The sequence below is a fragment of the Hippopotamus amphibius genome, chromosome 2 (genome assembly GCF_030028045.1).
Source record: "Hippopotamus amphibius kiboko isolate mHipAmp2 chromosome 2, mHipAmp2.hap2, whole genome shotgun sequence".
NCBI lineage: Eukaryota > Metazoa > Chordata > Mammalia > Artiodactyla > Hippopotamidae > Hippopotamus > Hippopotamus amphibius.
The window spans coordinates 206,905,822-206,932,373 of NC_080187.1; the positions used below are offsets into that span (position 1 = coordinate 206,905,822).

General features: G+C 44.8%; 3 protein-coding genes across 11 annotated transcripts in view; 1 reads left to right on the forward strand and 2 right to left on the reverse strand.

The window, feature by feature from the left end:
• The window catches only part of SLC24A1 (solute carrier family 24 member 1), a 45,075-nt gene extending 25,511 nt beyond the window's left edge, over positions 1–19,564 (forward strand). The window contains exons 6-13 of one of the 4 annotated variants that reach the window (XM_057722904.1): positions 6,013–6,066; positions 7,695–7,803; positions 11,668–11,754; positions 12,830–12,921; positions 15,931–16,455; positions 17,200–17,289; positions 18,194–18,360; positions 19,315–19,564. In XM_057722904.1, coding sequence (XP_057578887.1) covers positions 6,013–6,066; positions 7,695–7,803; positions 11,668–11,754; positions 12,830–12,921; positions 15,931–16,455; positions 17,200–17,289; positions 18,194–18,360; positions 19,315–19,564 — 1,374 coding nt within the window. The remainder of the gene's footprint in view (positions 1–6,012; positions 6,067–7,694; positions 7,804–11,667; positions 11,755–12,829; positions 12,922–15,930; positions 16,456–17,199; positions 17,290–18,193; positions 18,361–19,314) is intronic. The other 3 variants (XM_057722906.1, XM_057722907.1, XM_057722908.1) reach the window with 3 other exon arrangements.
• Positions 1–25,739, reverse strand: part of INTS14 (integrator complex subunit 14) — a 90,524-nt gene extending 64,785 nt beyond the window's left edge. Inside the window, exon 1 of the mRNA XM_057722914.1 lies at positions 25,703–25,739. The gene's annotated coding sequence lies outside the window, so the exon portion shown is untranslated. The remainder of the gene's footprint in view (positions 1–25,702) is intronic.
• DENND4A (DENN domain containing 4A) overlaps positions 25,695–26,552 on the reverse strand; it is a 114,116-nt gene continuing 113,258 nt past the window's right edge. For 5 of the 6 annotated variants that reach the window (XM_057722900.1, XM_057722903.1, XM_057722902.1 and 2 more), the window contains one exon: positions 26,007–26,166. In XM_057722900.1, the coding sequence (XP_057578883.1) occupies positions 26,030–26,166 (137 nt within the window). In that variant the 3' untranslated portion in view covers positions 26,007–26,029. Of the gene's footprint in view, positions 25,818–26,006; positions 26,167–26,552 lie in introns of those variants that run through there. The other variant, XM_057722899.1, reaches the window with a different exon arrangement.

Here is a 26,552-nt window from a genome sequence, read left to right on the forward strand (position 1 = left end):
GACTGCTCCGGGCTCCTTTGGAAACCTCATATCCACATTCTGCCCCCAGGAATACTCAAGAATGTGAAACTCCAGGAAGAAGTCTGCCACTCTTTCTTAAGTGCATTGCAGTCTGTTTTCTTCTTGGCAGGGTTTTTATGAAACCAACCAACAAGAACCCCACGCAGACAAACCTGGTACCTCCTTAGGAACCAGTCCTCCCTTTCTTGTGAGGGTTAACAATTACACCAGTGGCCTATCCTGCCAGACAGCCAACTGTCTGCTGTATGGACAGGGGCTGTTGTGGACAGGAAGCAGCCACCAGGGCCCTTCTTGCCTCTGTGGGCCTGCCCTTGCTAGGTTGCAGGGAATCCACTGTGCTCCCAAAGAACTCATCCTAGCTAGGCTGAGGGGTTCCCTCCTCTAACTTCTTTTTTTTATTTCTGGCTGCACCACACAGCCTGTGGGATCTTAGTTCCCTGACCAGGGATTGAACCCAGGCCCTTGGCAGTGAGAGTGTGGAGTCCTAACCTTTGGACAGCCAGGGAATTCCCTAACTTATTAAATAATAGTCAGCTTCCCCCCAGTTGTCAGGAAAATATGGTAAGAATCAAATTCTTACTGTTAAGGCTTCTTTCCTCATCAAATTTTCTTAAGCTTTCAGCATTCATCTGCTGGTGGGTGCTAGCAGATGATAAAATGCATGCATAAGAAACAAACAAATATTAACAGAAAAACTCAAACATCTGATCATGCCTGGTAGAATAGCTTGTTGTTTCCTTGGATGTGTGTATGCTTGTAGATTTTACATGTATTTGTACAACAGAGTAATCTTTTTTCCTAGTGTATGTGATGAGATTAAATATGAAATTAGATATTCATGGTGTTCTACAAAGAACAGCATGATTTCTAGATGCTCTGCCACCTGAATAAATTGGAAATATAAAACTAACAGAAAATGTTTTAGTGTGGAGGAGTGGGCGTATGGGTGGTAAACAAGTAAAATAAATGAACATATTTCTAAATATGAAAAGTTCTGTGAAGGAACTAAGCAGTGCATGTGATGGAGAGTGACTGTAGGAAGTGGGCCCTCTTTAGCGAGGGAAAGTAGGGGAGGCCTCTTGGAGGAGAAGAAGTCCAAGTAGACACCTGCAGAATGAGAATTCTTCTGGAATTCTTCCCCATGCTCCATAGGGGAAAAAGAGGAAACCGTATTTGCAAAGGCTTAGAGCAGAGAAAGACCTTGGTGCATTAGAGGAAAGAATTGGAGGCCAGTATGGTTAGTGAATAAGGGGAGAGTGGTATAGGATAACACTAGAGACGGGGATGAGAGCTGCTTCATCATGGTCCTGTGGATTAGGTACTGAGTTTGGATTTTATTTGAAGTTCAATGGGAAATGATGTAGTGAGGAGTCATATTTAAAAGGTCACTCCCTAAGTGCTGTGTACAAAAAAAAATTAATGGTAGGCGTGCAAGGGTAGAAGCAGGGAGTCCAGTTAGGAGGCTGTTATGGTTATTCAGTGTGTGTGTATCTGTGAGAGATATTTTGAAGACAGAATCATCTGGACTTGGTGTTGGTGTGGATGCGGAGGGTGAGTGAGTGGAAGCCAAGGTTTTTGGCTTGAGCAGCAGGGTGGATGTTGGCGCCATCTAGTGAGAAAGGGAAGACTACAGGAAGAACAGGTTTAGGGAGACTCAAAAGTTTCCACTCTGGAATGGTGAGTTTGACTGTTTATGTCACTTCCAAGTGGATATGTCTAAGAGGCAATTGCACAAATGGGCTTAAAGCTTATAAACAGGTCAGGGCTGGAAACAGAAATTTGTGAATCACCAACAAATATATGGTTATTAAAATCAAGGACCTGCTGATGCTACTCTGAGAGAGAGAGAGAGAGAGAGAGAGAGATTAGCCCAAGAACTCTGGTGTTCATTCATTTGGCATTCATATGGAGTCTCTTTGTATGAGACCTGTGTAGGGTCTGGGGATACAATGAGAAATAAGGCACAGTCCCAGCCCTCAAGGAGCTCAACCTAGCAGAAGAGCAGGAGTTGATCCAGGTTTTGTGGGGTCTGACACTAAGATAAGGAATATAAAACTATTGCTACAAAATTAAATATGAGGCCTTGGAAAGGGTTTGCTTAGGGGAGACAGGCCCTGAAGTTTAAGCTTCATCCGTTCTATAATAAATACCCCTTAGTGGGGAAGACAGAAAGTAAGACTCATATTTACCATATCATGTGCAAAGACATAGGTAAGTGCTGAGGGGTTCAGCACTGCCAAGAGTGGTCATCTCAACAGAAAATCAAGGAAGGCTTCCTAGAGTAGGTGATGCTTAGCTAAATCTTGAAGGACAAGCAGGCATTGGCTGACTAAAGAAGGGATAGGAGTCTTCTAGGCATGTGTAAAGGCCAGGGGAATAAGAGAGGGTGAAGAAACCATAGCTGCACTGTCCAGTATGGAAGCCACTAGCTACATGTAGCTACTGAGCTCTTGAAATGGGGCTAGTCTGAATTGAGATATGCTGAAAGTATGAAATATATATTGAGTTTAAAAGGGTTAGTATGAGAAAAAAGATAAAATAGCTCATTAATATTTTTATATGTTGAATTATAATTGTGATTATATGTTGAATTATAATTGTGATATACTGGGTTAAATAAAGTACATTATTAAAATTAATTTCACCTGTTTCTTTTACTTTTTAAAAAATGTGGCTACTAAAAAATTTAAAATGACACGTGTAGCTTGCATTCTGTTGCTATTGGACAGCATCAGACTGGAGGTAAGCAGGAGGCTGGAACGTGCTCAGCTAAGTGTGGACTCCCTCCTGAAGACACTGAGCCCCCAGGATGCAGGAGAGGGACATGATGTGCTTTGCTTAGAAAATCACTCTGGCCGAGGGGTGAACGATGAACCAGAAGAGGAATAGACCAGGAGTCAGGAGGCTGTTGCAGGACTGTAGGCAGGAGAGTAGAGAAATGAGGCCAAATTTGAGGACTTTCAGGAACTAGGTCTGACAGTTAGTTGTCTGTGAGCTGTGAGGGAAGGGGGAGGAATTTGGGTAGACTTTTGGGTTTCCAGCCTAGACAAATGAGTGGATCAGGGTGCTAGACTGTATTCAGTGAAGGTAGGACTCAGACCAGGGATTCAGTAAATCTTTGTTGAATGAATGTTTTAAAAAGAAAAATCACAGACTAGAATGTGCAGTTCAGGAACTGTATCATGGGTGGTCTAGAATGGGAGAGGGCAGTGATTAACTGCTACATCAGTGGGAGATAGGAATTGGAGGTCAGGAGGACAAGCTCCCTGAGGGGTTGCCCTCTTCACGACCACAGGTACCCATGAATGGCTGCAAGGGATCCTGCTGCTCATCCTCATCAAGATGCATCACAGGTGTTGGGGGCTTGGCTGGCATGAAGACATCTTCTTTGGTCTTCTCAGCCCCTTGGCTAATTTTCATGAGGAGAGGGAGAAGGTGGGGGTGGTGGGGCTGAAGAAGGAGGAGGATGATTGGTGTGGTGTGAGGGATGGATGTGGGACTGTGTTTTCTAATAAGGGCATACTCTACCTATTTGCTGGTACCACTACCCATATATGGACCCATCAGTCACACTCAAATGTAGACAAACATTTACATCCATTTGCCTGAAATGTCAGTAATTTGAAACAGAGCCATATATAAACTTGACTTCATTTCCTTACTTATGTTTGGCAAAAGAACTGTGATTTAGTAAAAACAACAACAAAAACAAACCTCTGAATAGAGATTAGGAGATTGGGGTTCTGTCACTATTGTTGTGAGTTTGGGCAAGTCCCAGGATCTTTCTGCATCTCAGTGTTGTCATCTGCCGAAATAGCAATAATAATACTAGCCTTGTGTGCTTCATAGAGTTAGTAATATTGAATGAGAAAGTGCACGTGAAAGGCTTCAGAAAGTTAGAAGTGCATACTGAGGGTAGAAGATGTTGATATGTGCAGTGAACAGTGAACCCATAAAGAAGTACTTTGATTTAAATAGATCTGAATGGAAGAGAAATCATTAGGCATGTGCTTCGTGGGACAGTCCGTCTCTCCTGCCCTTTTGTGGACAGAACCAGCCATCCCAAAGGGTAGCCTAGCCTCTTGTATTTCTAAGAACTCATTGGGTGAGAGTTAGACATGATAAATGGTGAGGTGGCTGGGCCAGTGGGGTTTAGTGCTGTAGCCTGCAGTATACCAGTATCATGAAAGAGTCAGGGGATTTGTTCAGAAAATCCACAGTACCCCTTCATATTTAGATTGGTTATTTCTGCTTTGTTTCATTCATCTGTACGTTCGTTCATTTGTTCGTTCAGTCATTCAACAGTGTGTATCCAAGCATTCAAAACTCTCCTGTCTTTCAAAGATTACCCAAATTTCACTCACTTTTAGAAGGCTTCCATGTCCATCCAGCACAGCACCTTTATCTATGCCTCTCATTTCTTCAGGCACATTCTGCTTTGTCATGTGTTGGTGTTATCATTGGTCTCAATTCCTTTCTGTAAATAGAATCCATGCCCTAAACATCTTTGTATCCCTACAGCACTAGCACAGTGCCAGGTAAACAGCAGGTACTCAGAAATTAAGAACTGAATGAATGAACAAATTGGGCGTTGGATGGGTGGTTGGCCCTGCATCAGGCAATATTTTCTGTATTTTCTGATCAGGCAGAGATGGGCGTGTAGCAAGTCCAGTCCTACTTCTGGCCATAGAGGTTGGTGGGGTGGGCGAAGCAGTGGGAAGGTGAAGACAGGGCAGTCATTGGAGACCCTGCTCTCTGAAGATGGCACTAGAGGGAACTTGGCATCTCTACTCCTTCAGCTGTCCTTTACTGAGCATCTGCTATGTGCAAGACACTATGCCACAGGTTAGGGGAACAGAGTGTATTATAGTTCAAAAAAATATGAAGTCTAGCTGGGTAGACTACTAATATATGTGAGCAACAATGATTTTTTTTTAAAGTTCGAATGGTATTATGAAACAGTAAATGCAAAGTGGCAAGCTAGTGGTCCAGAGAGTAAGTACTGTGGGCTTAACGATTCTTCATCTTGGGCTTTCTAGGTCTGTCCCCTTCTCCAGCTGGCTGCCCTACAGCTTTCCCAGGACACCAGCACTTATTTGATTGTAGAGCCAGATTTTTGGTATCACAAGTGTGTCTACTATTGTTATACAGCTTTCGAGGAGAGAGGTATTGTAGAGAGCTGGAGTGAGGGTTGGGGTGGGGGTGAAAGGAGCCATCTGGGAAAGCTTTGTATAGGAAATCACCTTGAATTTTCTGAAAATTTGGTAGGCATAGAGGAATGGAGAAGGCATTTGAGGCAGAGAGGAAAGGCATGAACAAGGGACTGGGAGCTGGAATAGGTTAGGTATACGTAGGAGACTTCAGTCATCACTCATTCAACCAGTATTTATTGAACCCTTGATTAAGTGCCCGACAGTGTTCTCATGCTTGACATACAAGAATGTGTCATGAATGAAACAGACAATCTGCCTTCAAGATGCTAGTAGGACAGTCAATTTGTTTGTGTTTGACAACATACAAATAACATACAAATAAATTGGGGAAAGTGCTATGATGGAAAAGAACAGGAGTCCATAAAAGAGAATTAGATAGGCACCTTAGCTTCCCAAAGGCAGGGGACACGTATGTGGAGACCTGAAACATGAGGAGTGGAGGAACAAGTGTTCCAAACAGAGGAGGAAGGACCGTGTGATGAGGGTCTCGAGGTGGGTAAAGAGGATGGCGTATTTGAGGGGTTGAAAGACAGCTGTATCTGGTGTTACTGGACTTTAGTGAGTGGACTCATATGAATGGGAATACTGCGTGCAGGCTGAAGCCAGACTGTGGAAGGCCAGGCTGGGGGCTTGGACATGTTAAAATATTTTCTGAGGTCATGTTATCTCTGGGTGTGTTTCTGTGTTCCCACACAAGGGCTCCCTGGAGAGAGAGGGAAGTAGGGAGAAAGGGTGAGGGTCTCTCTAAACATCTTGTGACTCCTGTCCCTGTTTGCAGCTGGGCGATGGGACAGTTGTGGTGGATGAGCAGCAGGATAACAAGAAGCTTAAGGTGGGTGCCAAGAGGAGTCTGCCCAGTGGGGACACTGCAGGGTCTCAGAGGACGACCACAGACGGGGACGCTGTGGCCCTGATGCCGGGGATCCTGGGCTGGGCTCAGGCCTGGGAAGCTCCTGGGAACGCTGCCAGGATAAGGCAGGGAGGAGCCAGAGGGATTGTCACCTCAGGTGACCTTGGAGGAGGCGCTAGTGTGGGAGCTAAGTCCAGAATGTCACTGTTCACTGCCTGTGTGAGCTTGGGCCTCAGATTCTGCATCCGTAAAATGACTGGATTAGATGAACTCAAGTCCCACTTCTTAGCCTCAACACTTGATGATTGATCTAAAAGCCTAATTACCTGTGGCTTTGGAATGCCCCAGAACTAAGAGAAACTGTATCTTAGCTGCCTTTGGCCTATGGGGCATTTGGGAAGAAGTAGGGGGACCTTAGAGAGAAGAGGCTGGGCCTGAATGAAACTTCCCCCATTTTAGGAAAATCCCTCAGCCTGTTGTGAAGTATTGTGTTACCATAGCCACTAGATGGCAGAAGAGTTCAGATCCAGAGGGTTGATTGCGGGGGGGGGGGGGGGGGGGGGGGGGGAGGGACTAAAAAAGCAGTTTGTCTGACCCTGGATGTTCCCTTGTAAATCAGATGATGTTTCTATGTGTGTCACTGTTGTTAAAAAAGAAAAAAAATTCTAGTGAGTAAATTTAAAGATCACATTGGCTCTTATTCAATGATTCATGTATTGGGCAGCATCCCATCTAGCACATAGAAAGGAGTTCCAGATTGTTTCAGGCAAGGTCACCTTCCTTTGGGGGATGGCAGGGGTCTACCTCACTAGTGTGCTAACCAGGTAATTCCAGACTGACTGGTTAAGAGTCCATTCCTGGAAGGGCCTGAAACTGCAGGCAGGTTAGGTATTTTATGTTTCAGTTTGGTGATGTGGGCAGAGCACAAGTGACTCCATTTTGGGCCTGTCGTCTCTTTTTTAACACTAAGAATGAGTGTGTGTCACATCTGTGTCTATGTGCGTGTCTGTGCACCTGTGACGGTCCCTTGAGCATGCAGGTAGAGAAGAAAGGGCTGGAATCAGAAGACCTAGGTGCTGGTCTTAACTCTTTCATTTATGCCCCACAGACCTTGGATAAGCCACCCAGTCTTCTTGAGTTTTCATTCCTTTTTCTGTAGGTGGGGTCATAGCCTTGCTTATATCTGGGGGTGGGGCAGTGATGAAGCACCGGGATGCTCTTTGTGGACTGTAAGGGGCTGTGCCCATGCACAAGTGGGGCTGTCTGTGAGGTGCGTGGGTGAGAGTGTTTCTTTGAGGGTGTACTTGTAGGGATGGACAAACCCTCAGTAATGTGGTGTCCTTAATAAACCTTATCTGCTGTCTGTCAAGAGCTTGGGGAATGACTTGGTATGTAGAATTAGCCAGTCATGGAAGAGTTGAGGGGAGGCTGAGAAAGAAAGCACTGTAACTCTCCTATTGCGGTGAAGGAGGAGGGGTCACCAGGATAAGGCTCCTGTGCTTTTGGGCTGATCTTTATGGGAGGGAGGCGGGTTAGTGAGGCCCCCGTGTGGCTCCTCTCCTGGCTCGGGCAGGAGCCTACTGAGGCCTGGGCGGCTCTCTCCCACTCAGCTCTCGTCAGTGCTGACCCGAGGGAGCAGCTCGGCCTCTCTGCACAACAGCACCATCCGCAGCACCATCTACCAGCTCATGCTCCACAGCCTGGACCCTCTCGGGGAAGGTAAGCAAGGCCTGCCCAGACCTGCGTGGTCGCCCTGTTCACTCCTTCCCTCCTGCAGCTGGACAAGAACTGGGACTTGTGAAACTGAGAGGCAGCGGGAGGAGTGAGGGTGGGAGTGGGAAGAGAGTTCGCAGAGGAGAGTGGGTGGTAAAGGCAGGCAGTCTGGGAAGAGTCACCAGGAGTGGGCCCTGAGGAGCTGAAGTCCTCAGGAATCCACATCCCACTGCCTCCCTGTCTCCATGTCCCTCCTGCGAAATGAAAGGGTTCATCTGCAGTGAGCGAGGCCATGAGTGTCATGTGCCCTGCACTGGTCTATGTTGGAGCTGCCCTCACTGACTTCCCTGCAAAGCCCACTCCCATGAGTCAGCCCCAGTGGCCCACAGAGTCTCCAGCCAGATGGTGTGGCCAGGGCAACTTCTGGGAGCACCTCCTGTGAGGCCCCACATCTGGAAACTCTGAAGGGTACCTCCCTTTGCTCTGTATTCAGCACTGGAGTCCTGGGAAGCCTGTTGACCCCTCCCCCAGCTAGGAATCCCAGAGGACACCCTGGGGGCCACCAGGACCACTTTTGGGCGTGGTGAGGATCCAGAGTGCAGTGGGGGCTGATGTCCAGCTTGACAGATGAGGCAGGCAGCTGGGATTCTCACCATCTACCTTACTAAGTCCTGCCTTCTGCTGCGCTTCCCCAGAGAGCTGCCTCCAACATGTTTCACAGGCCCCTAAAGGGCATCCTCAGGCATGCTCCCGTTCTCCTGGGGCAGCTGTGTTGCTGGGATACTGGCGCAGAACTGCAGCCCAGGCATGAGGCCCATCAAGGAAATGCTGGCCTTTGGGCAGAAGCCAAGGCATTGGAGTGCAGTCAAGCAGGGGGCTGAGGACTGAGTCAAATGTGACACCAGAGACTGACCCGTGAGCCCCAGGCACAAATTTTAGGGGCCTCAGAATTTCTCAGGCCCTGAAGTGTTCTTCACATATGATGTTGGGTTGTTGGTGGTTTAAAACAAGTATACTGTACTGTGAAAAGCAGAGTCAAAGACAAGGCGATCAAACCTTCCCTAGAAAATCCTCAAGGTGAGCCTCCGCAGACATTGGGAGAGGCCACCCCCGTGTCAGCTCCAGAAGAACAGTACCCCTGGGGTTTCAAGAGTGGAGTCTGCAGCTTGGGGCAGCCTGCGGGTGATCAGTGCTGGGGGTGTATCTGGCCTGGATACACGGAAGGAAGCTGTATCCCTGGGTTAGGCCTGGCCTTCCTTGTGGAATCACTGACTCTAGCAAAGTCCTGAAGATAAAGACCTTCTCCTGAATGTGACTGCAGGGCCCCCTGCCTGGGCCACTGCCGTGACCAGCAGCAATCCGCTGGCCTACTTGTCCTAACAGGATTATGTGATGTCCAGGCCAGGCCGAGGTCAGAGGAGATTGATACTAAGGAGGTGATCCGGCGGCACTGAGAGCTGAGAGGCCACGTGAGGAAACAAGTGCTAGGGGAGCCAGCGGCAGTCATCCCCAAGAAGATAAGCACACCTGGTACCCTGTGTGGGTGCGTGGCGGGCGTGGAACTGCCCTCCCGGGGAAGGACTGCTGGTGTGCCTGCGATGCAGTCCTGCTCAGAGAAGCTGGCCCTGATCCTGCACCCTGAGATTCCACCCAGGAGGGGCTGGGATCGCGCAGGGCTGGGGGCAAGGCCTTCGTTCCCAGCACTTTCCAGATACATGTTTGTATTTCCATATGCTGTTTCCAGATGGCTGTCCAGATGTTTCCACCCTTTCTAAGCGTTCCGACTCTTTCCACAGAGCTGATCCATGGTCTGAATTCTTATCCTCAGAAAGGGCTTTTCCTCTCCAGAATCCCATGCTTCTGGTGATTTCACTCAGACGTGTGTATGAGAGAGACAAGAAAGAGACACACAGAGAGAGAAACAGAGAGAAGCCCTGCAGCTAACCTGCTTTCCTCAGCGGGATGGCAGATGACAGGCTAGGGTGTGTGATGAGGAGGGAGAAGGAAAGAGGGGAACCTGATTTTCTTGCCAGCCCCTCCAGCCAACTGTCAGCAGGTATTCTCAGCACCAGGACTGGAACCAGGGGGGCCCTTTGATAAGTTATATGTTGTCCAACAGAAGACTGCAGTGCTTGATCAGTGCCAAGGGGGCACAGGAGCTGTCTGCATGAGGGAGGCAGTGGAGTGCCCACCTCCTGACATCTCAGTTTGGACGGGACCTGCTGAGCAGGCCCACCAGGACGCTTCGAGGGACCACACATACCAGAGTGAGGGCTCTGCAGGATGCAGCCTATTGCCAGAGGCAGCTGCAGCTCAACCAACCTAAACGGAGACAGGTTGAGAGAAGGGAACTCCAGACCTGTTTTTGTGTCCTGCCCATCCTGGACCCAGGCAGAGTTTGATTCCCAAACCTTCACAGTTTGCCTATATGATGGACTGGAGGATCTTCAGGGTCCCTTCTAACTCAAACCCTCTAGAATGCTGGGCCTCAGCAGTGCAGAGTTGCTTCCTGGGTGGAACAGCTGCTCTCATCATTGCTGTCATAGCTAAAACTTATGTAGTACTTTCTAGGTGCCAGGCAGTGGTTTAAGCACATTCATATATAAATTCATTTATTCCTTCAAGAACTCTGTAAGATTTTATAGGTGAAGAATCTGAGGTACAGAGGATCACCCAGCTGGATCCACAGCTAGCAAGTGGCAGAACTGGGATTCAAACCCAGGCATCTGGCTCCAGAATCCAATCTAACATAGCAATATTTAATTGCAGCAGTTGAACTATTTTATATTTATTTTGTCTCATGGACCCCCGCATCACTGCTCTGTGTACATCACATTCTTGCTTTTTTAGAGAGGGGACACTGAGGCTTAGAGAAGGTGCACAGGTTTCCCAAGGTCACCTAGCACTTGCAGGGCAGAGCCAACCTGGAACCCAGAATAGACCCCATGGCTCCACTTTATTCTATCACTTGTGCCATTGTCCTTACCCTCACGGATGACATAGCTGTGAGGAGGACCCCATGAGCCCCTGCCCCTCAGTCTCTGTGCCTCTCAGCTTGAAATTACACGTGTACAGCACTTCGCACGTTGCCTGGAACATAGTCATATTGAAAGAGGGTTGACTTCCCCATTTTTCTTTTCTGGAAATCAGGGCAGCACTATTCTGTGCACGATGCCCTATGGACTACCAGCAAGGCACAGAGTGTACACAGGCATCTGGAAGGAGGCTCTGCTGGGGCTGCAGGTGTCTGGAGTCAAAGGAGTGTGGCAGGGAGCTTGGTGATCAGCTATTTCCCCTTTCCCACTGGAGAGGGGAAGCTCATGAACATGGCCACCAGTAGTGCCCCTGGGGCCACAGCAAAGCTTCTAGTAAATTCATAGAAAGTAAGCTGCAAAGGACCTTATAGACAGTCTAGTCCAAAGATGGCAAAATATCTCCCTGCCATTATTTCTCCATTCCCTGCCTATTGCAGACATCACCAATGAATCATGGGACTCTCCTGCCAAGCTTGGATCAGAATTCTCAATTCAGCACTCGAGCAGCCATCACTTGAGTTCATGAAATAAATCCTATTTGTTGCCCCAAGTCCAACCATGCCATTTTATCAGAAAGGAAATAGGCCTAGATAGCAGACGTGACTAGCCTAAGGCCATAGCCAGTTAGTGACAATGTAGGGAATTTAAGGCAAAAGTTTGGGAATTGGGCACCATGAACAAGCCTAGGAGGACCAGAATCCAGATGTTGCAACTTCCAGGCCAGCCTCTTTCCACCCACTTCAGCTGCTCTGGCTGTCAGCTGACCAACCTAACTGAATGGTGTACCAGGGATGTTGTGGTCTTGGATAAGATGTGTTTCCTTTCTCATTCACAGCCCGGCCCTCCAAGGACAAGGGGGAGGAGAGCTTGAATCAGGAGGCCAAAGCCAAGCCTCAGGCCAAAACAGAGAACAAAGGAGAAGGTGAGAGGATGGTGAGACCAATGGGTTCTCTCCTGCCACCTTCCTCCCTCCTGTCAGCCAGGGACTGGGCGCGCTTCGTGCTCTCTCTGAGCCAGTCAGCTGGAGTGATGGGCTGGTGCTGCCCTGTGCCCACTGTACTCTGGCCTCCTCCTTACAGGGTGCTCCCTTCCTGACGTGGCCTCAGGCCTGAGGGTGGCCCATACAGCTCCCTCCGCACTCTCCTCACACGGGGTAGGCAAGGCCTGGCAGGGGTTGTTGAACTTCTACTTCTTTTTTGCTAAATCTTGTCGACCAAGTGAGATTCTATTGGACTCTATTTCTTCCTCCTGTCATTTCTACACAAGGACAGTGCTGCTAGGGAATTGGTCTGAAACCAGCAACCCTAGTGAGGGAGGGCCATCAGGGGTCTGATGACACAGATGTCCAGCATCTGTGTGGCAGCTGGGACAGGGGAGTGAGACAGCTACTGCCCTGTGGGCTCTGCACAGCACTCCAGCCCTGCCTGATCTACCAGCAGCTCTCAGGGGGAGGTAGAGCAGCAGTCATTGTTCCCATTCTAAAGACAAGGAAACTGAGGCTCGGAAAGGTCAAGTGACTTGCCCAAGAAGTGAGAGAGCCTGTACCTGAACCCAGATCTCCAGACTTTCCAATTCTCCCTTTCCCACAATCCTGTTCCGAGGCTCCCTAGCTGCTGCCTTTGAAATCATCGGGCTCCTCTCCGTGCAGTTGGTAGCAGGAAGGGTCAGGCGCTGAGGGGTGGGGCTTTGCCTTCTCTCAAGCTGTTCACAGTATCTTTGGCTACAGTGCCAGGATGGAGATGTCTGTGAATCCAGGGAGAGCAGTAGAGCCACTTCCCAGCTGTCCTCTCATCCGCAGACATCTCTGTGAGCAGGACAGTAACAATTCACATCACATCAGTTTCCGTTTCCCATTAACGAGAAATTCCCCCAACAAGCCTTCTGAGACCCTGAAGTGGACAAGTCCAATATCTCTGTAGCGTCTCTCACCAGTCTCTGCCAGCTGCCCTCAGAACCCAGCACACTCTTCTGACCTATCCCATGTTTATCCTTTAAAGAGGAGGAGGCAGCCGAGCTCCCTGCGGTCACGGTCACACCAGCCCCTGCTCCAGATGTCAAGGGAGATCAGGAGGAGGATCCTGGCAGCCAGGTAGGCACAAGCCTCTTCCCCGGTGGTGGAATTTGAGAGGCCCAGGGGAGGATTTGCCCATCAAAAACCAGTCCTTTCTGAAGGTTGGAAATGCTATTTGAGGTTCATTCTTCTGGGGTGAGCATTGCCCTTTCTTTGAAGATCAAATACCTCATGGGACCAGGTAATTCACTGTAATACGTCAGTGTGAGTGAGATAATATATATGAGAACGTGTTGCCAATTGTCGCATGGTATAAAAAACAAGGATAACTGTTGGGGCAGGGGGAGGGTCTGTCAGCAACTAGGGGACAGTGAGACCAGGCAGCTTGAAATGCAGCGGGAAGGTTGCTGGGCACAGGTCTTGGGACCTTCTTGGCACCTCAGCCTCGTTCACAGGGCTGCCTGAGTCCTGACACTGCTGCCTTTGCAGGCTCACAGCATCTCCTTCCACCTTGTTCCAGCCAAACTGAACTTCTTGCCTCCATACTTTTTCACCTCCAGGGCTTGGCTCACATGGCCTCCTCCCTCTAGAATGCCTTTTTCCTCCACATCTTCATATACCCTAATCTCACCCACTCCTCCAAGCCAGTGTAAATGTCTCTTTTGCCACAAACCTTCCCTGATCCCCTCAATGTGAACGCCCATCATACTTTGTTCCTCTCTTAGGGCTCTTATCACTGTCTTCCTTGTACTGTATTTATGAATCTCTCTTAGTTCCCCTGCGACGTGGTGAGGTTCCTGAAGGCAGGGTCCAAGTCTGAGTTGTCTCTGTCTTCCCACCAAGAAACATAATGCCCTGCACATGGCAGTGCTCAATAAGGGTTCAGTGACTGACAGTAAATAAGCATTTAGTTTACAAGTTCCATCCTTGATTTTCTCTTCTATTCGACACCCAGAAGCACTCAATTATACCTCATCCTTAAGTCAGCAACTTTGGGTTCAGTGTCTAAGATATCTTCAGTGGTAGCATGAGTGTCCTGAGTAGGCTGGTTCAAGTAAAAGGGATTAAGAAGATACAGAGGTATCTCTTGGAATTCCAGGGCAGGAAGTGAAGCTTAGTCCCACAAGGAGTTGGACCTAGGCCTGAGAAGGCATCTGTGAGCCTGATGGCCTCTCAATCCATGTCCTGCCCTCCCTCCTGTCCCCTTCTCTGTGTGCAGGCTTTATCACTCAGTCTCTCCTGGCAGCCTGGCTCCATTGCTTCCTTATTAGCACATGTAGATCTAAACCACTACCCCGGTCCTCCAGTTGTCCAGGGGATCCATCGGTGACTGGCTCCCTGTTTCCGAAGAGAGAAAATCCATTCAAACCAGGTCATAGGTCAGGGATCCAACCTATGTCCAATCAGCTGTGGCAGGGAGAGGTGGGGTGTTTTGACTCCAACGTGGGAAAAGGGAGCCATCCGTCAGGGGCTGTTCACAGTGACAGTTGTTAGAGAAGAGGGTGCAGGCTGAGCAGACACTCCTATACCTATCAATTTAAATGATTTGTCATTTCCTCCAAGAAGCCTTCTCTCCTGATGAGGGTGGGGAGGGAGGGCAGGAATTATTTCAGACTCAAAATCTTCAGGCCTCACAGATATTATTTGACATCTTCATTGGGTGTTCTTAACCCTGGTTGCATATTACAATAATTTGGGGAAGCTTTAAAAAATTGCCCAGGGCCCACTCTCAACCAGTTAAGGCAGGATATCTAGGGTAGGTCCTTGGCATGAATGTTTTTAAATCCTCTAGGTGATTTTAATATGCAGCAGAGTTGAGAATCACTGAGCATCCCTTGGGGGTTGGCAGTGTCGTGAAATCTGTTATGGATGACCACATAGACCAGATCATTTGCTCAAGGGATTGGGCCAATCCAGTCATTTAGGAGCCTCATCAGAGGACCCTCAGAATCAATGGCTTTTAGAGTGCATGGGGTCAATCCATGGTTCCCAAATACTGGTCTACAGATGCATTTATTAGAAGCACTTGTGAGCATATTAAAATAGATTCTTGGCCTCCAGTCCTAGAGATTCTGCTTCAGTTGGTCCAGGTGGGGCAAGGAAATCTGTATTTTCTAATAAGTTCTCAGGCTACCAGGTTTGGGAACCAAAGCTCTCATTTGGCCCTGGCATTTGCAGAGCAGGGTAGCTTGGTGGTTAAGAAGCCAAGAGCTGGACTATCCATATTCAAATCCCAGCTTCCTCACTTACAAGCTGTGTGGAACATGAGCAGGTTATTAACTACTCTGTACCCTAGTTTCTTCATCTGTCAGATGGGTTTAGTTCTATCTATATCATAAATTAATTGACTCATGAAACATACTAAGTGCTAGTTGTTGTTATTATTATACCACTTAGCATGCTGCCTGGCACTGAAAAACCCTCAATATATAGGTATCATCATCACTTTATACACATAAGGTAATATAGCAGTTGAGGACTTTTAGTGGATTCAGCAATGTAATGGAACCACCAAAAGATATCATGCCATCTTAGGCAACATTAATGGAAGCATAGTATCTAAAATAAGAGGAGTGATAATCCTGTTCGACTCTGTGAGGTGTTCTGTGTTGTTTTAGAAGCCTCCTCATGGGATATAAGCTAACTAGAATGAGTTCACCAAGAAGGAGTGGCGGCTCTAGGCCATAGTATTGGGGAACTGTAGAAGGACCTGGGAATCTTTCACCCAGCAAAGAGAGCTGTCTCATGGAAGTGTGTTCTGTGTGGCTCCAAAGAGTAAACCTATACACAGCAGGTAGAACTTTGGTAAAAATATGGACTTCAAACCAATCAGAGTTGTCAAGATGCAGAAGCTACTTGAGGTGGTGAGTTCTCCATCCCTAGAAATGATCAAATAAAGACCAGACAACCACTGGGTAGGAGTGCTGTGAAGGAAATTTTGCTGAATGACTGCACTAGTTTTCTCGTTATACTCAAGCTTTTAGATACATTCTGAGAAGAACAACAACAACAAAAAAATGGAGAGAAACTGGGGAGGAAACAAGCAGAGAGGTTATTTCCCATTAATCTTTTGGCTTTGGATTGCAGGGAGATGTGGCTGAAGCTGAGAACACAGGTGAAAGGACAAGTAATGAGGTTGAAGCTCCTGGTGAAAGTGAAACTGGAGAGCAAAGTGGAGGTGAAGCTCGACTAGAAGGTGAACGTGAAGAAGAAGGAGAGAATGAAAGTGATGGTGATATCCAGGCAGAAAGGAAAGGAGATGATGAAGATGCAGGTGAAATCCAAGCAGGAGAAGATGGTGAAATGAAAGGTGATGAAGGTGAAACTGGAGAGCAGGAATTGAATGCTGAAAATCAAAGTGAAGCCAAAGATGACAAGAAAGGTATAGATGGTAAAGGGGGAGGTGAAGGAGGTGAGGGAGGTGAGCGTGAAGATGAAGAAGAGGAAGAGGAGGAAGAGGAGGAGGAAGAGGAGGAGGAGGAAGAAGAGGCGGAAAATGAGGAGCCTTTGTCGCTGGAATGGCCTGAGACCAGGCAGAAGCAAGCCATTTACCTCTTTCTCCTGCCCATTGTGTTCCCACTGTGGCTGACGGTGCCCGACGTGCGGAGGCTGGTGAGTTTGCCCGTCTTTCCCAGGCTGTCTATCCCCAGGGAGGCTGTGGGGTCTCTCGGCACTGCCACTCAAGAGGAGGGAAGGGACAGGGCAAACCAGCTTGGCAGGGCTCAACCACACAGAGGATCTGGGATGGAATATGCAGCTCTAGAGGGGACCATGCACCTAAGGGGACATACTGATGGGCTTGGGAGGCCCTAGAACGTGCTTGTTTCCATCACCGTAAGCAATGTGAACTAATCTCTCCTTGAATTCTATCTCAGTTTCTTGATTTTAATATGGGAACGGTGCCACGGCACACCCTCCATATTTCACAGGGATATTGTGAAGACCCAGGGTGATAAGTGCTATTTCTACTTGCTCTTCCTATTTATAGGCGGACTGATTAACATACTCCACCCAAAAGGAAACCATATTCTGTCTCTGGGTCCTGAGAGGGGCAGGGTGGGGAGATGTCGCTGAAGTCAAACCAAATACCTAGATTGGTCTGGTTCTAGGGCAAGCAAATAGCTCTCTTCAGTTTGGCGACTGCTGAACCCCCTACTGTCTGGACTCCCCTATGGGCCACCAACACCATCCTTTTCAAGGTCCTCACTGGAGACAGTGATCGCAGCTCAAACATCTCCACATCCACTGCATCACTCCTCCAGCAGATCTCATCACTGATTCTGGGGCTCCCTCAGAAGGGCCAAAGACCTTTAGCTTGTGCAACTTATTTCTCTTCCTTTTCAAACTTTCAAACAGGAAGCTAGGAAGTTTTTTGTTATCACCTTCCTGGGATCCATCGTGTGGATAGCCATGTTCTCGTACCTCATGGTGTGGTGGGCTCACCAGGTGAGTGTGCGGCAGGAACTAAATCCTGCGTCAGTGGGTCAAAAGGACTTTTTTCTGTCAGGGTGAATTTCCGGTACCCAGGGAATGGCGAGGACCAAGTGAATTTGTAGTTTATACATTGTTTGTAAAGGCTTAAAAGTAGACTTCATATTCCAGGGAACGTAGTGCTTTTCAAGTATGGCTCTTCTGTTTTGTATTCATATTGTAGCATGACAGAAGGCCCTTTACAACCTGATCCAGCTGACTGTTCCTTCTTGGCCTCACTCCCTGCTTTCTCTGTCCTGTATCCGCCACTTCTCTCCACCTGGTGAAATCGTACACACTCGTGAGAGCAAGCTCAGTTTTGCTTCCTTTCTGGCATTTAACCAGTCTTCTTCTGAGTGCTCATGTCTCTTCTGTTGTACCTGGAATATTGCACTTAGCACAGAGCTGTATTATTGTCTACACACTTTTCTCTTTCAAGCTGAGAGTAGGGTCGGTGTTGTACTGCTCATATTTCTACCTCCAGCCTCTTAAAAAGTTCCTTGCACATAGCAGGAGCCTGTGGTTCTGGAAATGGAAATATGACATGAACAGGTCTTTAGAGGGGCAGTTCTTCTGGGATGGTAGACGTGTTGTCGTTGGAATGACAGTAAGTGGTATCATAGGCGGACTTTTAGTCCAGTTTGGACAAGAGCTGTGTCATTCCCTGAAGCCTTGAGCAGGGGCCCTGTTCTTTCTCTCCACGGCCCATCTCCCCAGCTGTTAGTTCTGCTGTGACGCTACCTCCCTCAGGGGCCAAGGGAATGTGAACTCGTGACAGGTGTTGGTTTTGCACAAAGTAGTATATAGTTGGTGCTTTGAAGAGCCTCCGATTTTTCACCTGCTGTTGCCATGGTTTCTCATTATTGTTACTGTTTACCAGGTTGGTGAAACAATAGGGATTTCTGAAGAGATTATGGGGTTGACAATCCTAGCAGCAGGCACATCAATTCCTGACCTCATCACCAGTGTGATTGTCGCTCGGAAAGGCCTGGGAGACATGGCTGTGTCAAGCTCTGTGGGCAGTAACATATTTGATATCACCGTGGGGTGAGTGGTAAAGTTGCTTTCTAAGGCATATTAAGTGACTGGAAAACAATGTGTTGGCTGTCTACTGGTTTTTTTGGTTCCATTCATTATACATGGAATAAAAGGGCATTTACCGTATCAGTTCTACACGGCAACAAAGTATCCTCCCTTCATTCATCACAGCCAGACAGTAGAACTAAAATGCTGCCTGAAATGGGACTGGACTTTACAGATGAATTGAAAAATGAAGTCCATTAAATTCCACTGCAAATACAGTCAAACGCTCTGCTCACGGACCCCCAGGGTGGTGGAGGTGGGGCTGGAAGGAGCAATAACTCAATCTTACTTCCTGATGCTCCCGCTCCTTTGCATTTGGACTCTTGCCAGCTCAGAGGTTCTAAAAGCATTTTGTATACACAAAGCAAGTGCTGCATCCTCCTGTACAGGTTTGCATACCCTCCCCTCCCAACTCTGTCAGAGCAGAGCACCTGCACTATTTTCATTTCCCCAGTCATGTCCTGGATTTGGGTGGTGGCTTTGGTTTCTTTAATTTGAATTTGTTTATGTGTGTGTTTGCAGGGTGTGGCAGGTAAAAGGGCATGGAAGAGCCCTGATCACTAAGGAATGGAAGGAAATATTATCCTGAGCTAGGCCTTGTCATGATTTAGAGATTTAGAGTGTCACACATCTCCTGATTTAGGTTAGTCATACAGAAGTCATGAAGTATAAAGGAAACAAACTCAGACCCAGAAAAACCTGTTTTAATCTAGGCTCTCCCAGTTATTAGCTGTACTTGGGCACATTGTTTAATTTCCCTGAACCTTAGTTTTCTCCCCTGTGAAATGAATGAATATTTTCTGCTCTATTTCATAGGTTTGTATAAAAATAAGTGCTTTGTAAACTGTAAAATACTGTTAAGTATACGGGATTATTAGAAACATGAAGACTATTCACATTGTTTCTTCCATCTTGCAGCCTGCCCCTTCCGTGGATGCTTTTCTCTCTTATCAATGGATTACAGCCTGTTCCAGTCAGTAGCAATGGCTTGTTTTGTGCAATTGTTTTGCTTTTGCTCATGCTCCTGTTTGTGATCTCTTCAATCGCACTGTGCAGATGGAGAATGAACAAGATTCTGGGTTTTACCATGTTCCTCCTGTACTTTGTATTCCTGATAATTAGTGTGATGTTAGAAGATCGAATCATATCCTGTCCTGTATCTGTCTGACTCAGTCACTGTGGCTCAAAATGGACAAGGATCAGAAAACCATGCCAGAAGTTACTGTACCACTTGCTACATTAAAGAAAACACGAACATGATCCGGGAGAGTGAACTGAGCAGCCAACAGCCTCTGATGTGATGTGATCAGGACTGAAGTTGATCCTTGGAAACACCTGCAACCCATTTTGGATTAGCACTCTTTGGAGGGGGTGGAGTTCCTACCACCCCTGATGCAGACAACTAACACATGGAGGCCAGCAGAAGGACCCGAGGCAGAGGATTTTCTAAAATGAGATAGTTGGGAGTGAGGGTTGGGAGAGGTAGCATAGCAGTAAGACAAGCTCCCATGTTCACAGTTCCCTGATTATTCCTGAAGGGCTGCTAATGCAGGAGATGCAAGTGTGGTCTGCATCTCACCCTCCTGGTCCCTGCCCCCAGCACAGGCTGCAGTTTGCAGTCTCCTCATTTTCTGTTCAAAACATGTGGTTCTATCAGGTTTGTCTTCGTTACAGGTTCAGTTATTGGTGAGTTTAAAGGAGCAAAGTCTATAGGAAAAAAAGTATAAGAATCAATTATCATTACACATCGTAGACCAATAAAATGTGTACCAATATGTTATAGCTTAAAAGGAGGACTACATTTGCTCTCATTGTTGCATTTCTGAAAAGTCAAATTAAAATGAGCAGCCCAAGAAATTAAAATTTATAATTTGCCCTTCAATTGGAAGGTGTGGGTATTAGGGAAAGAAAACTACTCTGAGGGCTATTTAAAAATATGTACTTATTAGGAAATTCAAGTTAGTGTTGTCCCCAGGTGGTCACCTTGAGGAATTAGACATTCTAACAAAGCTGTCCTGGCTCTGTGCTCCTCCCCTCTCCTAGTCTCATCCAACAGTGACAACTGCTACTAGTGAGTGAGAAGCAAAGTAATTTTTAAAAAGAGTCTAAAGTCAGTAGAGCCAAATCTGGTTTACAAAGTAAGAGATCCAGTGGGGCAATGCTATTTTTGTATGTCATCCTAGACAGGCTTATAGAGCAAGAAGACTGATTTCTTGTGTGGCTTACAAGTGGACATTAAGGCGACTGCAAAGCAGAAATTCCAAGAAAGCTTAACAAAATGACAAGATGGTGAAGAAAAGAGTTCTAGTACTTCCACAGTAGGTGTTACAAAGGACACCTGTGTTTTTAAAAATTGTGTGGTGAAACATTTCATGTGGAAGTTGAAGTGCTTGTATATTAAATACCACTGCTTGCTGCTTCTACTGGCATCAAGTTAAGGGGCACATTAAAAATGAAACAGCGCTATGTCAGTGGTTATGAAGCAAAAGGAGCTCAGGTGAATGTAGTTTTAGTTTACGACGGTAAATATGGCTTTAATTACAAACACGAGAGAGGATTCAGTGACGACTAGAAGACAGAAGGACAAGTGTGATGTGGGGAAAAAAATCGAACATTTTGGTGTTGAAAGCCTGTGTTCAAAGTACTTCAGTCCATAATCCATCTTTTCAGATGGGCTGGTTAATTTAATTCATGGCCTCACTACTCCAGGACAATTCTTTGGAAATGACTTTTTACTAAATTTCAATAAATTGTGATTCCCAGTGATATTTTATTTTACAAAAGTGGATGTGTTCATCCATATCGTTAGGTCACTTGGTTGGAATGCTTGAGAGAAGACTGAGGAAGGATATAGGATCACGTTCAAATCCCATATTCTTAGATTAGTTACCCTCATTTCTCATGCTGCCGCGCTGCCTGGTCTCCACATGCCAAGGCCTAAGAACAGCAGGAGACAGCAGTGCCTTGGGGAGAGAGATCCCACTACCAACACTCTGGGCACCACCCTGGTATCTGCCACCAACCTCAGCTGGCCTCGAGGACGTCACCTCTCTGATAACCTGGGAGCTGACGCTCTTCCCCAGAACTGAGTGAGGAGTGCTGGGCAGTGAAACCTTCTGTAAAGATCAAGTGCTAGACCGCCATTTAATGATTAAAATCAACTCTAATGATTTAATATCATTTTTCTGATCAGTTTGCTAAATTTCTGACATTCCTCTTTGCCTAAAAGGAAGTTCTGACGTCACACTATGATGAAAAGGGTCAAAACCATAAAATGAAAGCTGAGTCTTTAGCAGCTGGTGGGGAGAAAGAGGAGATTTCAGAGAGATGGGAAACTTATGTAACTTTTAAAAGATCAATTTGTTATGCTTGAAATTAAAAATTTTGTCATCCATTATAAATCTACAGTTTATTAAAATTGCACTGTTTTAGAGGTAAAGTACCATCTTAAAATGTCAAGATAATAGTTTGATGGCTCTCTCATTTGATGGGCAAAATGATCTGTGTAGCTAGTTATATGGGACAAATTCTAGGTCTTTCATTCAGCCTAGAAAGTCAGAGCTGTCCTACGTGAGTATCTAAATTGGAAGAAAATGGCTGCATAGGTGACTTCTTCATCCCCCTTGAGGCTCCATTGCCTTGATGGCCCTGGTTAATAGATTTGGACCAAATTTATAAAAATGTAAAACTCTTCCTAACTTAATGGGTTGAGTCTGCATAGTACCAGGAAAAAAAAGATGTATCCCAAATTTTAAAAAATTAGTATATATTTAAATGGTTACTATACATTTTGAACATATTGTACTCTCATCAACAGATCTGAAAATGTTTCTACCAAATTACAGGCTTGGCCTTTTATGATACTACAAAAGTATCATAAAATTCTACATCCTAATTATCATTTAAAGATTGAGTACCAAAAGGGGCAAGAATTGGAATTTAATATTTAAGACACAGCGTGGTAGATATATTTGAAGAACTGGCTGGCGTTGGGGCCGCAGAATATCCTTGGTTCTGGCCCCCTTTATTGTGGGAGGGTCCCCCTGCAGGTGCAGCTTGCAATGTATTTTGGGCCTGGTTACTGTGAAAGGTACAAAGATCAGGGTTATCCATCCCTGTGGGGTCACTAGAGCCAGGCAGGATACCCTGGCCTAAGGCTGCCCACACAACCAAGGCACACTCTGGTCCTCAGGTCCTTAACTGTGATGAGCCAGCAGATCTGGAGAATTTCATGTACAGAAAATTCCATCAGTTGCTCCAATGGTTTGCTTTTTTTTTTTTTTTTTAAATCACAGTACTGTTTGAAAAGAAAATCTTTAAATATAAAATGTAGGAGCCATCCAAATGAAGAGCAACTGTGGAAAGGCTGCAGTAACTTTATCAGAAGAGTCAGTTATCATCTCACACACACACACAGAGTTTTGGAATCAGAGACAGAAATTTCTATATTAATTTTGTAAACAATAATTAAGCCAGCAAATGTATTTACTCTGGGGTCAGAGGAAGGAGGCAGTATGAAGGTAAAATGAAAAGATACCAAGTACTGAGGATATTAAGGTAAACTGGTATGCAGCTACCAGAGAATTCAGTTCTGAAATAAAACTTAGTCTTGTATCCAAACAGGAAGGGCAGAGCATGCGAAGTCCAGCACAAAGGCACACCAAGGACCCTCTCAAAGAGGCAGCCTACTCCTTCCCTTCCTGCCCTGAGATAAAGTGCCTAACAGAGGCTTTCAAGTTCTAGTGGCAGGAATAAAAATAAAGCTGGGCTATTGCACATTACCATAAAAATGGTTATTTTCTTAGCATATATTTACAAAATATGTAGAAGTACAACATAACTTCTATATGCAGCAGGCTAACACTTGCTAGTTGCACTAAAGTATCACAGTAATTACTAGCATAAAATACAATGCAATAAAATAAAATAATAAAATAAGCATATCACCTAAAATGCTGAACCAACATTTTCAGGAGCCATTTCTCTACATACAAAAATGGAAAGCCATTTTAGAAAACCTTATAATAAAATAAAGCTAGTGGCTTTAGGGTTTTAAAGCACAAAATCTCCTCCAAAATCAGCCAAAAAAAAAAAAAAAAAAAGACAAAAATCAGAATATGAACTGACTGCATAACTCCCTAACAGGAGGAAAAAACTGAATATTGAAATATGATAGAAAATTCAAATGTATGACATTCAAAACACAATGGGAGGAAGTAGTGATAAACAAGTTATACCACGACACAGCATGATTTATTTTCAACTAGTAAACATATAAACAAAACTAAGAGTAAGAAAATAAAAGACAGATAATGTAGCAAAAGGGTATTTCTCTCCAACGTGATTGGCCATGATTCTCTAAAATGTATGGTCAACGGATAAAATTGAAGAAAAGTTTGTATGGAGTTATTTTGAAGGATGATCTACACTTTAATTTTCTTTTGATCAGGGTTTACCACTTTCTATTCATGTTTTAGGTTTTATTTTTAAAATCTGTGTGAATAATATTCCCTTGGGATTAAAAATAGGGGAAATAAAACTCAACCAAAAGTAGAAACAGAACTTGGTGTCAGGGGGAGGAGATAAAAATTACATTCACTTTTCCAAATGAGTGTGAACCATAAAGAAAGGGCTTTACCTTATTTTCTTTTTGGTCAGATATTTGAAATCAATAAACTGTGATTCATATATATTGCTTGTGTTAAAGAAAAGACAATAATCAATAGTGAAAGCTGTTCTTATACAAACAGTAACAAAAAACCAGAATACAGACTCGCAATTCTGTTTGGAGGGATGTTTGTCACGTGGCCAAAAGCCTCACCTATCAAATGTTTCTCTCGTTTGACAACTTTCAAATGATTATGATTTAGAGAACATAAGACTGAATTAGAAAGTGAAGCGTGGATCTGAATAGTAAAGAAGGATAAGACAAGAGTGGTATTTACAAAGGAGAGGCAGATACATGTGCATAGCACCTGATTCTTCAAGTAAGCAAGTTCAGCCCCCAACAACCTGAACTAAAATTTTACATTTTTAAACTTTCCCCATTATTTCCCAGAGTAGAAAGCTGTGAAATGTTTCAGCTTGGTGCTGTTCTCTAATGGGGTGAACGCCAAGTGTTTTTTCTATAGCTGAACCGGTTCTAAGTGTCAGGACTTTAAGATATCTCCAGTCCAAGTGTCCTGAACTCTACGGGCTTCTACACATCTAATTTAGGACCATTCATTTTTACCTTTGTTGAAATTACCTAGAGAATTCCTTCATTATGATAATGTGTGCAAACATACACCACACGAACACACTGAAAATCTATAAATAATTCTACTAGCCAAAGGATACATTTTTGTTAGAAATTACCCAAAGAAAGTGATATTAGAAATAATGGGACTACAAATATTTTTTAAGATTCTATTTAATACCCACGGTACTTAAACATTCAATTTACTGTCTATTTCTGGATATTTCTGGATTTTAGATTCCATCAACCTGATTCTGAAGGCTTACTGAAAAAGCCAAGTTCCTCAATATGGGAAATTCTATCTGGCTGTACTTTTACAGAGTTATTATTTTTCTACTTTTGAAAAAATATTTTGAATATTTATATATAATATATATATATAATATTAACAGAATACTCCAGTAGGTCATATTCCAGATAAATATACTACAATTTGCATCATACCCAATATTTTAGATATTAAAATAAAGGTAAAATTTGGGATAAATTGTCCGACATATTTTCCAACATAAGTTTTCATGTAGAATATTAAAATTTAAATTGATATTTGGCTTTGTAAACTATTTCCCCTGTGTACTGTATGTATCTATTAGCAATCAAGAAAATTTTGGAATGATGGTATATTGAACCTGATTTCCCAGAAGCTGACTTGGAACCTTTCTGGCTCTCCTTCCACAAGGCTCCATGAGTCAGTCTGGGCAATGCGCACCCTTGCCAGGACTCACCCACTGCAGTCAGGCTCAGGGGTACTAACATGCGATCCTAGGACAACACTGACACTAGCACTGACATTTCTGAATGATTCTTCCAAGTAATAGAAAAAATATAGATAGGTAGATATACATATAGAGATCTGCAGCTGTACTAATTACTTCAAATAGCAGCAGACAAGGAAAATAAGCACTTAATTGCCTTGCTTCATAAGTTTAAGTTCATTTTGTTTGCTATATTAAGTTTAAAAATTAAAAAAATATCAACTTACTATAAACAATTTAAAATATGTATAATACAACTTCATGGTCAAAACATTTGAGCAGTCTATGAAAACAGGAGATACTCTGATCTTACGTTTCTTTATGTTCCATACGTGATTTTTCAATCTGTCTCTTCCAAGAGAGTCCATAAAACAGCTGTCTTATTTTACAGGGATTTTCTCATCACAAAAATACTTAATTACTTGTTACTGGAGAAGAAAGACAAAAAGAAATGGGAAATAAAGTGGATCTCTCCCACTTGTCACTATTTTCTTCTTAAGACACTCTGTACAAAAACTATCTGAACTTTCTGAACCATGTACAAATGCATTTTCAAAAATCGAAGAAAAAAGTTGAGTCTAAAAGTGTTATTTTATACACTGACTATACAATACATATTGAAAGTATACACACACATATCTTAAAGATAAGGTTCTCCAAAGGTTTTTCGACATTCTATCACCCCAGTGCTTGGTGGTCTATCACAGTTGTGGGTACTCTTGACTTGACTAGGTGTGAGACGATCGTATGCCATCTTGTATTCTTTATCAAATGCATCTGCAAAAATTCATAAAGGCATAAACAAATTTATATCTGATATTATCAGCAATCAAGTTTTTGTAATACTACAGAACCACAAAATTAGAAGCCGGGAAGGAATCTCTAGGTCATTTCTGCCAACTAAAGGACCACAGAATTTCAGAGTCCATAGCATTTTAGAACTGGGTTACACTGACCAGTGAAATGTAAAGCACTAAGATGTCAACCGTTTAAAATTCTTCTTTCCCAAATTAAACAATTTTGGTAAAATATAAAAATTACCATCTTAACCATTTTAAGTGCACAGTTCTGTGGTATTACAAACACTCATAATGTTGTGTGGTCATCACAACCATCCATCTCCATAACTCTTTTCATCTTATGAAACTGAAACTCTATGTCTG